Source organism: Terrapene carolina, unplaced genomic scaffold (genome assembly GCF_002925995.2).
Source record: "Terrapene carolina triunguis isolate 2854851 unplaced genomic scaffold, T_m_triunguis-2.0 Scaffold67, whole genome shotgun sequence".
Classification (NCBI taxonomy): domain Eukaryota; kingdom Metazoa; phylum Chordata; order Testudines; family Emydidae; genus Terrapene; species Terrapene triunguis.
Window position 1 is genome coordinate 22,440,789 of NW_020664418.1, and position 13,343 is coordinate 22,454,131.

General features: G+C 41.5%; 1 protein-coding gene across 1 annotated transcript in view; it reads right to left on the bottom strand.

The window, feature by feature from the left end:
• Positions 1-176: 176 nt before the first annotated feature.
• FAM189A1 (family with sequence similarity 189 member A1) overlaps positions 177-13,343 on the bottom strand; it is a 431,767-nt gene continuing 418,600 nt past the window's right edge. The window contains exons 9-11 of the mRNA XM_026648452.1: positions 10,548-11,144; positions 3,732-4,060; positions 177-362 (exon numbers count right to left, since the gene is read on the bottom strand). Coding sequence (XP_026504237.1) covers positions 177-362; positions 3,732-4,060; positions 10,548-11,144 — 1,112 coding nt within the window. The remainder of the gene's footprint in view (positions 363-3,731; positions 4,061-10,547; positions 11,145-13,343) is intronic.

Here is a 13,343-nt window from a genome sequence, read left to right on the forward strand (position 1 = left end):
CTTAAAAATTTACATTCAGAAAAAGAGTGGTGTTCTTCTACTATTAAATAGAAAGTGGAATTCCAAAAGGAAGACACTTTTTTTTCCTTTCTAAGCCATCCATTATTTGCATTTCTCTGTGTGTTGGACTCTTCTCTTTGCTGGAATCAGCTTTTCTGCATACCTGTAAACTGTTGTCAAAGGATGGTCTCCCGGCAAACTCCAATCAAACTGTGTGGCCTGTCCCGGTCTAAACTGCGAGTGATGTGGGACCTGCGTAAGAAGGCAACTGGAGAACTTAGAGCACCACAACTCTGAAGGTGAAGATCTTCTTGAAGTCGTTTTCTAGAGGTATTCACATTCTGTTGGGAACTTGTAATTACCTGATAAAGGGGGAGCATAGAGGGAGGAGGAGGAAAAGGAGACAGAATACTTAAAAGTGGCAATTCTTCAACAAAAACTTAAAAAACAGACTCCCAACGAGAAACTGCAGAACTGGAATTAATTTGCAAACTGGACACCATCAAATTAGGTCTGAATGAAGACTGGGAGTGCATGGGTCACTCCAAAACTAATTTCCCCCTGTTGATACACACACCTTTTGTCAACTGTTTGAAATGGGCCACCTTGATTACATTGAACTCATTAGCACAACAAAAGTGATTTTTCCTCCCTTCTTGTCAACTGTTGAGAATAGCCCACTTCCACCTTAATTGAATTGGCTCCTTAGCACTGACCCCCTCACTTGGTAAGGCAACTCCCATCTTTTCATATGCTGTGTATTTATACCCTACTGTATTTTCCACTCCATGCATCTGATGAAGTGGGTTTTAGCCCACGAAAGCTTATGCCCAAATAAATTTGTTAGTCTCTAAGGTGCCACAAGGACTCCTTGTTGTTTTTGAGGATAAGAGCTGTTTGTTTCACTGCAAAGATTCAGTCACTTCTGTTACAGTAACAGTTTTCTGGTCACTCTCTTTTATTGAATTTTACCTAATATGGTTAGGCCACAGAAGGTAAAATCCTAATAAAATCCTACCACCAGCCTTTATTTCAAGTGGGAGGGGCTGTGCTTTTGGTGCTGAAATCTCAGCTTCATGCCTCACTGACAACTCATGAAGCAGCATCATGTAGCTGCTGCCGGGACAAAGAATGCAGAAACCACCGTCCTCCTTCAAAAAAATCTCAGTTTAAATTAAAGAAAATATGTTCTCCTTTCTCATATGGGAACAAACTGGTAATTGGGGGCCTTTGAAATGGTCAGACCTGGGTACAGCTAGACAGGAAGCCTGAGTTAAGCTGCAGTGACCTCGGGCTCTTGCTCTTTATGCTGCTTCAGACAGACTTTTAGAGATAGAGGGGAGACAGAGCACTGCTGTGGTTGGCCTCAGCTGATCAGAGAGTAAGTGATGGAATTGTGACTCCTGCTGAGGCATGAAGGAGGGGAATTAGATAGAGAGGAAGGTGTTTTCTTAGAACACAGCTTTACCTTTTAGTCCTCAGGTATAAGTTTGGGACAATGAACTCCATCCATTTGCTTAGAGGGGAGAGGGTCATGTGTGTTTTGGGGAGGGAAAGAGAGATTGATTTTTCCCGTCCATTAACTAAAATTTGTGTTCTTTCTCACCATCACTTAAAGAGCAACTCTTTTGTGAAGTAGCTTGTCACTTCCATTTACACCTCTAACTCTGAATTACATAATGGTTATTGAAAAGGCTCTGAGCTTCAAGAGCAGATTGATGGAGCTGCTTGGACTTTGTTAATGTTTGCTGACTGGAAAAATAACTTTACTAGGATTGCTCCCTTTGTTTGTAGCAGCCATGTGTCTCCTCGGATCTCAAAAACTACACTTGATAAAAATCACATGCGTGGTTTCCATTTTTACTATCTGTCTAAAACACTTAGTCTATAGTATTTTTCTTTTTGAGAAGTTATGGCTTTCCCTTATAGCCCTAATATACTGTTTCCAGCTTTCTAACCTTTGGGAGTTAATGACCTATAATGATTTCAAAGCAATAAAAATGTTAACGACATAAGGTCACTGTGGAATTCTTAAGTATCTCAGGATATTACTGTTTTTCCACTGCTGTAACTAGATATAGTAAGGTTAGTATTTCAATATGTTCTACTCACCAGCTAGCAAAAGGCTAATGCAAATTATCTTATGACCAGGCCTTGGCCAATGGTGGACACTTTGTACAGCACTTAAGTTTCTCTCACAATGCTATTTAATGACCACTATATCACATTTTTAAAGACATAGGAAGTTTTCATACTGCTGAGGAAAAGAGTGGACAAGCAGGCAAATGCGACAGAGACAATGATCTCTAGGATATGGAGTTGCTCCCATTTATATATCCTCAATTTTCCACCCAGAATCTTATGGTAGTGGGCTAGCATCAGTGTTCCCTCTAATTTTTCCCACACGTGCGGAATGAATTTTGTTATGTGTGACACATCATCCTCATATTGGTGCACATAACAAAATTCATGTGGTGGTGGTGGGGCCGAGGGGTTCAGAGTATGGGACGGGCTCAGGGCTGGGACAGAGGGTTGGAGTGCAGGGGTGTGAGGGCTCCAGTTGGGGGTGTGGGCTCTGGGGTAGGGTTGAGGGTTGGGGGGGTGAGTGCTCCGGGGTGGGGCCGGGGATGAGGGGCTCAGGGCTGGGGCAGAGGGTTGGGGAGCAGGGAGTGAGGGCTCTGGCTGGGGGTGCAGCAGGGATGAGGGGCTTGGGGTGCAGGAGGGTGCTCTGGGGCTACGGCAGGGAGAGAGGACTCCCCCTAGCTCTCTCTCCCTGGAGCAGCACCTGGGCTATGAGGGAGAGGTGCTTCTCCCCTGGCCGCAGCAGGTTGGGGCCTGGGGCAGGGGGTTCCCTGAGCGCTTGCCCAGCCATGCAGCTTACAGGCAACTTAGGGTAGTATGTCTCTCAGACAGCCTCCCGAACCATTGGGAGAAGGGAACTCCATTTCTACAGCTGATATTTTTGTTACAAAATGAATAAGAGGTCAATCTTGCAGTCGTATTCAAATTTAGAATTATTATTATTATTTAGAAAAATTAGAAAATCAGATGGCCAAAAGGGTTTATTTTGAATCATGCTTTAGATTACAAAACATATTAAGCTTCATGCATTGTTCAATGCTTTGTGTTTTCACAGTCTCTTCCAAGCATGTGAACCCAACTTATTCCTCAGTCAAAGGTGTGGGGATCCTCTGTGCCTTAATTCTGAAAATTAGAATTTGCCAGCTTCCTAAAAAATAACCAAACCCGGTGTTTATCTTCTAGCCAGAAGCATGGGTGAGCACTGTCCTCCTTCAGAACAGATGCCAATACCACTTGCTTATCTACCCATTCTTGGGCAGTTGGTAGACTCCATCCCTCCCTTCTGCCATCCAAATGTATCTGCTCCACAATGCAGCTGAGCTTCACTAGTTCAAGAAGCAAAAGCTCCAAGTCAGTTTCCAAACCTTTGTATCCTTTGTCCTCAAATACGTTTTCCACCCCTGCCTTACAGTTGGGGAGAAGAGAGTAAGCTTAAAAATAAGGTGAGCGTTCCCTATAAATCTTCAAGGACAGCATCAGTATAAAGTCCTGCTCTGTGGAGTTTAGTGCTAAAGGCCATCTTTAAAATCGTGTCTTGTTCAGTTCAAAATACGTCATTGCTTGACAGAATTAATACTCTAAAGCCAACCCAGGACACAAGCATGTTAGCACCAGTTTCCTGCTTATTATAAACACCATAATGGTCCTACCTGGTCTATAATGTTGGCACTGAAGATGGCTTCTTCCATGTGTCTTTCATCAGATTTGATTACAGATCTTATGCTGTTCACAACGTGACGCACTTCTGGAGGGAGATTACAATTTGAATGTTCCAAAAATTTAGCCACCAAAATTTTTGTGTCTTTATAGGCCTTAAGGTCTACTAAAGAGTGCGGTCGCTCTTTGGAGATTGTGTTGAAGGCCTTTGGCTTTAACTGTAGGTCAATTTTCCTTGTCTCTCTTTGTTTTCCAGTGGGTGGGAAACGGCTTACAGAGTCCTGGCAAGCAGAGGCAGCCACATGAGAATTACAAACGGGAACTAAAAATAAAGGGGGGAAAATGAATCTTTTTAAAAAAGGCTAGAATAAGAATGGTGTCAGATCAAACATCCTCACAGGGGAATATTATAACGTTCAGCCTTCAACCTATAACTCCTAGTAGGTTCACAGTGCAACAAAAGTATAAAACAAAGGAAACATTTAAAAATAGTTATTTTAAAGACTTCTAATAAGGGAATTGAATGCTGGTGAAACACTTCACACTGGCATTCCTTGAACAGTTCTGCCTTTACCCCCAGAAAGGGTACAGCACTGAGAGTGGCAGGGCAACATTCCTCCCCAGGACTAGGAGGGACCACATGGGAGAGTGGATAGTTAAAAATCTTCATGTTCATTGACCCTTCTGCTAATACTGCTATCATGAATGCCAGTTGATACTAATTGTGTTAAGGGAAATTTTTCCACTACAGACTAGGCTGAGACAAACATTAATTATATACAAGCCACTGCCCCTATGCTATAAACACAGCTGTAGACTCAAGTTCCCAGGACAGCTAGTCAGACCAAGAAAAGTTTAGGACTGGTCTGGTGGCCTCAGTCATTTTATTTCAAAGTGAATAATGCATCAAACCATTGTGAAAAATAGAGCAAAAGCCCATGCTGAAATAAAAGATCCAGGTCTCCACTGATTTTCTCCTGAAGGCTGCTTCCCAAAATATGTGGATGTGCTGCATTATAATCTGTCACAAAACTCTGCCCCCACACCTACTTCAGTGGTTCCAATATGTTTTACTAAGGCAACCTACCAACTGCATTGAGTCTTTTTTGTGAACCACCATTACATATACGTATCCTGCGCTCTGGCACTGCAACCCTAACTGTGGCTTGGTGGACAGGTGATGGAAGGGCAGCAGGGCCCAACTTAAGTGGTGGTGTAAACCCAGGTGCAGGACAGGAACCACTGCTGCAGGGTGAGCATAGGGTGGACTCACTCTGCACCAAGCTGTGAGAAGTGTACATGTACCTAAGTCCCTGTGACCCAGAATGGGATGGTTTGGGAACCAGCTCTTTTAACTGGGAAACTGTAATGAAGCACTAGAGTAAAAGAAAAGAAGTTCAGAGGCCCCAGGCTCAGCACTAGAAAGAGTGATAACATCTGGATCTAGGCATCATGTGCATGGAAAATGGTGTTATCCCATACTGAACATAATTTATGTATATTATTATTATTACTATTATTATTGTTAACAGAGTTTGGGGGAAAAGATTCCCAATTACTTGATTTTATTTTTCAGTCTGTAGCTTGGTATAATTATTGATAGGGGAACAAAACTATAATCCAATTTTAGGAAATTGACTCCTCCTGTTTCTAATGCAGCCTGAAATAATCCTGTTTCCTAATGTTGGCTACATGTAGGAGCGCAGGCAAATTATCACCTGTTAAGAAATGTTTCAAGGGTTATGATGCATTTTCTTCTTTCTTGTATATTTATCAAAGGTGCATATATTTAATGTTATAGGCCTAATCTTGAAAGCCAATTGACATCACTGATGTGCAGTGAGGACTCAGCTCCTCTTGGGAACAGGCCCTATTGTAATTCCTCAAGAGACCCAATTAACCATAGAGGTATCTAGGATGTACTAGAAACAAGCAGGATGAATTCCTCTTGCCTCTATGTCTAAAGGAGCAGGAGTTCTGTTTAATAATTTCATTCCCCGTTACAGATTCATTCTGTTGCAGAGCAAGTGTCCTGCACCACTAATTTTAGTTAATGTACACATTCTGGAGAATACCTTGCCACCTTTTCCTGAGCTCCATCCTATCGTTCAGTTGCCAAAGCATCAATGAACTGCAGAGGGGCTAGCAAAGCATCTGCAAACAGCTCCAGAGGTATTTTGCTCTCTACTAAGAGGGTACCTGAGAGACCACCTCAATGATCGTGTGATGATGCCACATAGTAATTACCACCACCGTCTTTTTGACGTCAGGCTTCTGACAGTCAAAAAGGATTAAATCCGCCCATTTGGCTGTTTATTACTCTTTCCAACACTGAAAACTATTTTGAACTTCTAGGTACATTAGAGGATGTTTTTCTTCTGCATCTTCAAGGCAAAGCAGATAATGAAAAACAGGTCTAATCCTTCCTGGCAGAGTGTATAATTAAACCAGGAAAAACCAATATTAAAAGAACACTGAGTCTCACAAACTCAAAGCCATAATGAAATTAAGAGGGCTGGCTGCTTTTGTCCTTAACTTGCCTTGATGTACCTAGGTACTGCAATACATGATGGTGTATGGCTCTCCAGTTAAGAGGTGACATTTCAATGGGTTTAAGTGGAATTTGTCTTGGCAGCCTTTACCACACTCCTGGTGCTTAACATACCTGGTGCATAGAGCAAAATGAAACACTAGACATTGTTATCTGCCACACTAGTCACTATAGAGAATGCCAACAATGGATGGGGTTACTCTGGGCTAGTGTGCACAGCTATATTGGCAAACCCTCCCAGCGTAGATGCAGTTTATACTACCATCACTAATTGTTTTAGTCCTCCTTTGTTATGGCAATAGCTTATTGAAAAAAAAATACAAACAATTCATTTATAAATACTTTTAAACTTGAGACCCCCTTTCTTATTGAGATTGTATGTGAACCTACCACAGTCACAAAGTGCAGGGATTACTGACCATGAGAGTCTATTACATCAAAGGTATTTTTGATGTTCTTGTATCTGAAACAGCAGATCCCCTGCTTTAAACAAACAAACAAACAAACAAGAAATCTGACTCCCAACATCAAGAGGTAAGTGGATAGATTATTAACCAAAGAGACCAGAATGGGTCTATCATGTCAAGTCTTACTTGGGGGCACATTAATCTGAGGATTATTGACAAAAAAGTCCATAAAGTCTTAATCCTGCTTGGAAACAAACACTTTAATTCCTGGAGTATTAATACATTAGGCGTAATGGCTCTTGTGTTACTGAAGGTACTGCACAAGTGTAATAATTCTGCTCAAATATTTTATGCTGGAAGCTAGTTGCTGTGCAATGGCTGTAGCATGCGTGATCCAATCTGGCAGAGACTCTCCACATCAATGTGTAGCGTTACATTTATAAATCACTAAAAATCAGGATTTATATAGTGGAAATACGGCAGGCACCTAAGAAAAGTTAATTGGTGGCGCCTAGGAGTGGAAACGGAGTTCTAATTAACATTTTCCTACAACTTCTCCATCAGGAGACACATACCTGGTCTTCCCCCATGAAAGATGGCCCCCACACAAATCTACCGATGTAAACTTGGGCAAATCACTTTATTTTCTGTGCATAAATTCCCCATCTATACAATGGGAACAGCAAACAATTTCTCTCCCCCACCCTTTCTCTTTTGTCTTTTTAGACTAATCTTTTTGGGGTAGGGACTTTCTTTTCACTATATATTTGCACAGCACTAGCAGGATGTGTCTCATTTGAGGACTCTAGATGCTACTGTAACACAAATTATAATAAAAAGACAGAAAGCTAAACTGTAAATTACTGGCAACAACTAGCTTTTCCTCTGGGTTTTGGGTGGAGCCCAGCTAATTCCCAGCATCCCACCTCTTGTCCTCAAACTCTGTGGATCCCCAGTTCCATTTCTACAAGGTCACATCTACCCCCAGTGCAAACCCTCAGGCACAGCTCCCTCCCTGCGTGGAAGTAGAAACAAGCACAAAGGAGAGTGGGTGTGTCCATTTCCTGTATCTTTGCATTCCTCTGGAGAACATTTGTTTGGTTTGGCTTGTGATCAGGATGCTGATGTTTCCTTTCCCTTCCCTTACTTTTCTCCTCTATGGAAAGCAGGGACCTGTGTGTGCTTTAAGGTCAAAAGGCTTTCTTCCTACTTCTGCCAACAAATTCTAACACAATACGGAGCCATTGGGGCCCTTTTCACTGGGCTGAATCCACCTCACTGCAACATGCGCACCTAGCTGGACTTGGCGCAAAGGAGCTGCATGGGTAGATGGGAAATAGAATCCTCCTTCCCAGGCATGGAACATCAGTAGAGTTCTGTGCAAGATACTGCAGCAACCATGCTGAATGCTGTTCCCCCATTCTGCAAGGAGCATCCCCACTCCTTACCTGGCCACTCTCACCTTGTTCCCATGCCCCAGTGCATGGTGGTGTGCCCAGGAGTGTGGACCCCCTTGAATGGGCTGCAAATCTTCTGCCTCTCCTGCGCTGAACCTACCCCAATTCCACTGTGCCTCAGGCTTCACTGCTTCATTTCCACTGAATGAACAATGTACAGCCTAAAGCAATTACCAGATTGCAATTTGCAGCATCTAAACATTCCATGTTAAACTCTACAACTTCATAGCCCAGGGGTCGGCAACCTTTCAGAAGTGGTGTGCCGAGGCTTCATTTATTCACTCTAATTTAAGGTTTCGTGTGCCAGTAATACATATTAACATTTTTAGAAGGTCTCTTTCTATAAGTCTATAATACATAACTAAACTATTGTTGTATGTAAAGTAAATAAGGATTTTAAAATGTTTAAGAAGCTTCATTTAAAATTAAATTAAAATGCAGAGCCCCCCGGACTGGTGGCCAGGACCCAGGCAGTGTGAGTGCCACTGAAAATCAGCTCGCATGCCACCTTTGGCACGCGTGCCATAGGTTGCCTACCCCTGTCATAGTCCATCCCTGAAGTATCCAGATCAAATGCTTAGGCAGAGATAGCCAAAGATAAGCAACTCCAGCTGTTTGTCACAAGAGAAAGCACCTTAGGAAAGATGAAGCTGAAGGGGCTGATACAAACAGCTGCTACATGTCATTGGAAATACATTTCTTGTAATATTTATGTAATTTCCAAATAATGTTCAACAAACTCTTCACCTGAGCAGGGAGGAAAGCAAGCAGATGTTATGACTAGGGTTGAGGAACTCCATGGAGCTGGAGATTTTCTGAATCTCTCAAACTGTTTATGAAGTTTACAAAATGGTTTGAATTTGCAAAGTTCTCTTTCTTTTCACTTAAACTCATCCATTTCTTCAAAGGGATTTAATTTTAAAGAACAATTTGGTGATGAAGCTAGATCAGCACAAGTAAGCTTCCTATACGTTACATACACACAGGTGCATATTGGTGTTGTCTTTAGATCGTTCTCTGCCACTTTATTTACAGTCTCTCCTAAGCAGAACAACAAACCTAGTGTTTGAGTCCAACTTTCCAATGCATGAAGTTAAGTGGGTGAGAAATTAAACAAAATGAGTTCCCATATCTCTAGTTTTAACCCACACAGCTGCTTCTTACCAGATACGCAGCATTACAATAACATTCACATATAAGAAATCCAACATATACTATTTTTAGATTAAGGATACACATTTCTTGGGTGGCAATTTGAAGCCAGGTTTCTAGATTTAAAATGCCAGTGCATTAACTCGCTGTCCCAGGGAGCTCACAGAACTATATGTTAATGTCTCTGAAATTCACAGAATCACAGAAATTAAAGATGCAAAAGTCCTAGTAGATTGCCTAGCCCATCATTCTGCTGGTGCAGGGTAATTCTACATACGATTTTCTTCTCATGTTTTGTCTGCTTCTGTTTTAAATTAGCCAAGCAATGACTCTTCCACCAGTTCCATTGGAAAATTATTCAACAGTCCAACTGCTATCACTGGTAGGACAACTTTTCTTCCTTTTACTTTCAATCTATTTCTCCGCTTTACTCCTTTGAACATCCCTGAACAATTTACTTCCTTTTGTGATGTCGATCCCTTTTCAGTAGTTATAGACTGTTATATCATCTCTGCTATCATTTGGCCAAGTTATTCTACTGTAACAAATACTTCCTCTTTCACAGTCATAAACTGATTTTTCATGAAGAGTTGGCAGCTGCTAAGCAAGACCTCTCCCTTTCTCTCCCTCCGTTACTGAGGGGGGTTTTATAGCAGAAGAGACTGCTGCAGGAAAGCCAGACACTACCACCTTGTTATTCTCATCACCATCCTTCTGAAAATGACCCACCATCTTGTCACTACACTGTCATACTGGACCTGCTGCCTCTCGAGACCGTGCTAACAGTGTATTGCTTGCTGATCCTATCAAAGACAGCGCCGCCTCAGGGAGGAAAACCAGAAGCTAGGCCTGCTGCACTACAAGTATGTCTGCTTGGCCACTCCCCGTTCCTGAATGGTACCCCAGCTTCCACTCAACTCTTTAGTCTTGGTGTTCAGTGTGACAGTGGCAGACTAGCAGAAGCACCTGTTCTTCATACGCTGCCCAAGGTGTAGTTTTTTGACTCAGTGGAGAAAGGTCAATACAATTAGGAACAGCAATTATTAATTTCACACTTGTACATTTTTTTCCACATTCGTTCTGCCTATAACTTTTAAACATGGGAAATGTACAAGGAGCTAAATTCTACATGTGTAAATCATGCTGCAAAACTTGATATAACTTCCAATAATACTAGCTGCAGGATAAATCAACTGTGCTTGATTTGTTCCATACTACATTGCCTTAGTGGCCCACACTTACCTTCTGTGCTAGATGAACATGATACAGGGTCACTAGTAGACCGGACTATGTTTGGAATGCCGTATTTTCTAATGCAATGCTGCTGGGCAGTTCTCTCGGGGCAGCCATAGTGTGATGAAGTACTTGCAGGCACAGAACAGGGAGAGGTCTGAGAGTGTACAGCAGCAGGCTGGTTAAAGACCCCACAACATATTTTCACTTGTTTCAAGGGCGGCGTGGCTTTGTTTTCTCTAACAGAGCTCTGGGATTCTCTTTCTGATGGGCTGAAATTCTCTGAGGAGCAGTCTGAGGCTCTGCCATGAACATAGTTCTCATATTCCTGGCCTTGAGACTTGTCCATAGAGGCTCTGCTGTGGGAATGTCCATCCTCATCAGGGGAACATTGTGAGTTAGTCCTGTGAAACCCAGAGCGAATGCTGTGATCCAAACTGGTGCAGCTCCTGTTTGTGGCGCCTTTGTGGGTTGTACTGTACGGAGAAAAGTCTGTGGAACGAAGAGACCCCTGAACTTCCAGAGAATAAAGATCCTCTGAAGAGTAACTATGATCTGGGATATCAGCAACCTCAGAGACCATAAGAGAGGTACTGTCAACAGACACTGAAAAACAAGGCATTTGGAGTATTATCATATTGCAGTTGTGTATATCATTATTAGTATTCATTCTGTTTTTAAGCCAGCTATGTGCCAGTGCTGTACAAGACACAACATGAATAAAGTCCTTGTCCTAAAAAGATAATGATCTAATGGTTCAACTCATGGGTTTAAACCAATATATTAAAATAATTAAAATATTTTAAATGACAAAATGCCAGGACAGTAAAGACTGAAGTCATCCTCCTGCTTTTAGTCTTTTTTAAGCAAAATGCTTTGAGCTATTCTCATCTATTTTCTTTCACTGATAAAGCTCATACCAAAGTATATTCTCCCACTACAGTTAGAGTGGGGTGAAGTCCTGCCTTTGGTTTATTTGATAAACATTTCTTTTAATGCTGTAAGGATTGTGTGTGGTAGGAACAATACACTTTACACAGATACTCAGTAACCAAGGCATTTATCAAAGTTTTATACCTATCAGTATTATCAATGCTAGTTTTGTATCTAACACCTTGTAACCAGGCATCACACATGTCTCAAATACACATCAAAGAGCTTCTCGAAAAAGAATCCACCCTTGTACCATCTCTTTAGCATACAAAATGTATAGCGTATCAGAGATTTCTTTGTCTCTATGTGGCAGATGAAAGCTCAACATTCTCTGCAGATATACATCACCGTGGAAGCCCTATGTATTAGAAGTTGAGATTTTTATCTCTTCTTCCAAGATGCTCACACATTTATATATAAACGAAAATGTGTCGGTGTGTTACGTAAAGCTGTATTTTTCTCCTCTTTGTTGCCAGAAATGATTTTCTAAGAGAATAAAGAACCATACCTACATCCTGGACTATACATTCTTTTTTGTCCAACTTCAGAATACAACCAATTACTTTTCTATAGTGGACTAGAATTGATGAGGAGTTACCAGGTGTCATCCCCAATTATATACAGAATATACATAACTTAAAATAAATTGTTCCATTCAGCTCAGCAATCTCGGATGCCCCTTTTCATGTAATAGCTGTTGCTAGCAATGTTGGTAAGGTAAACAGGTTCTCATATTTTTGTTGAGGGATGGGACAATAGGATCTGTTAGCAGGTTTACAAATGTTTGGTAAAGTGACTCTGTGCACCTGGGGTCTGGCTAGCAGGAAGCGATGGAAGTGCTGAAATGAAAGAAAGCCTCTTAGTGCTATATTCCTGGCCTGGCAGGAAATATTGTAAACTTCAAAAGGGAGCTGTGGTATTTTGGGGGCTTACCCTGGCACTCCAAAGATAAGATGGAGAAGGAGCCATCACTGCATATGATGTCAAATATCCAAAAGGCTAGATTTTATGAAGGACTTTTCATCCCCACTCAAAATTGCTAAGTGAGACCTAGTATTTTCTTCTGGGCATGTGGGAAATAAACTCATATTTGCCAGGCAACTTAAGTTTGCCAACGGACACATTAGTCAATTATGTAAATATCTATTTAGACATGTTAAAATGCATATTATTTACTTCTCAAAGTGTATTAGATACTCTGAAACTTAAGTTTGGTGATGTAAATACTTATTTAGACATTTTAAAATAGCATGTTTGTTAAATATACCAGAATGTCCCAAAAGCTTCTTACTTGGGTAGTTAAGATGAATCTTTGTAACATATCACATTAAGTCATGATTTGAAATCTTTAGAATATTAAGACAGATGCGTGAATGGTCAAATCCGTATCCCATCCTCAGAGTAGAGACCTTGAAGTAGTGTCCAAACCCACCATGGAACCTCTTTTCCAGGATTTGTTTTTATTGATACTCAGAAACAATCAGATAGTATAAACCTTCCAAACAGACACTCCGACTCTCTCTCTCTCTATCCTGGTTGGAGCTGTTTGGACCCATTGGTCAGCCTGACTTAAGGGCCTTATTTACACTTTCTCATGATTGCTACACTCCACTGCTGCAGTTCCCCTAGTGGTACCAACAGAGGAAGCTGTAGTAGAGGCTGGTCAACATCATCTTGACTACCATTATCATTTAACCCTGCTCAGAGCAGGTCTAGCTGCACAATGACTGCTTTACCGTGGCACTCACAACAGTGGCAAGGTTATTTCGGGGTAGTTTTGTAAGGGCGGGCGTTGGGGGAACCTAGGGTAGACACAGACATAGCATGTTAATGCATAATATACTTGAGCAAAATGTATGCAGTGTTGTTGTA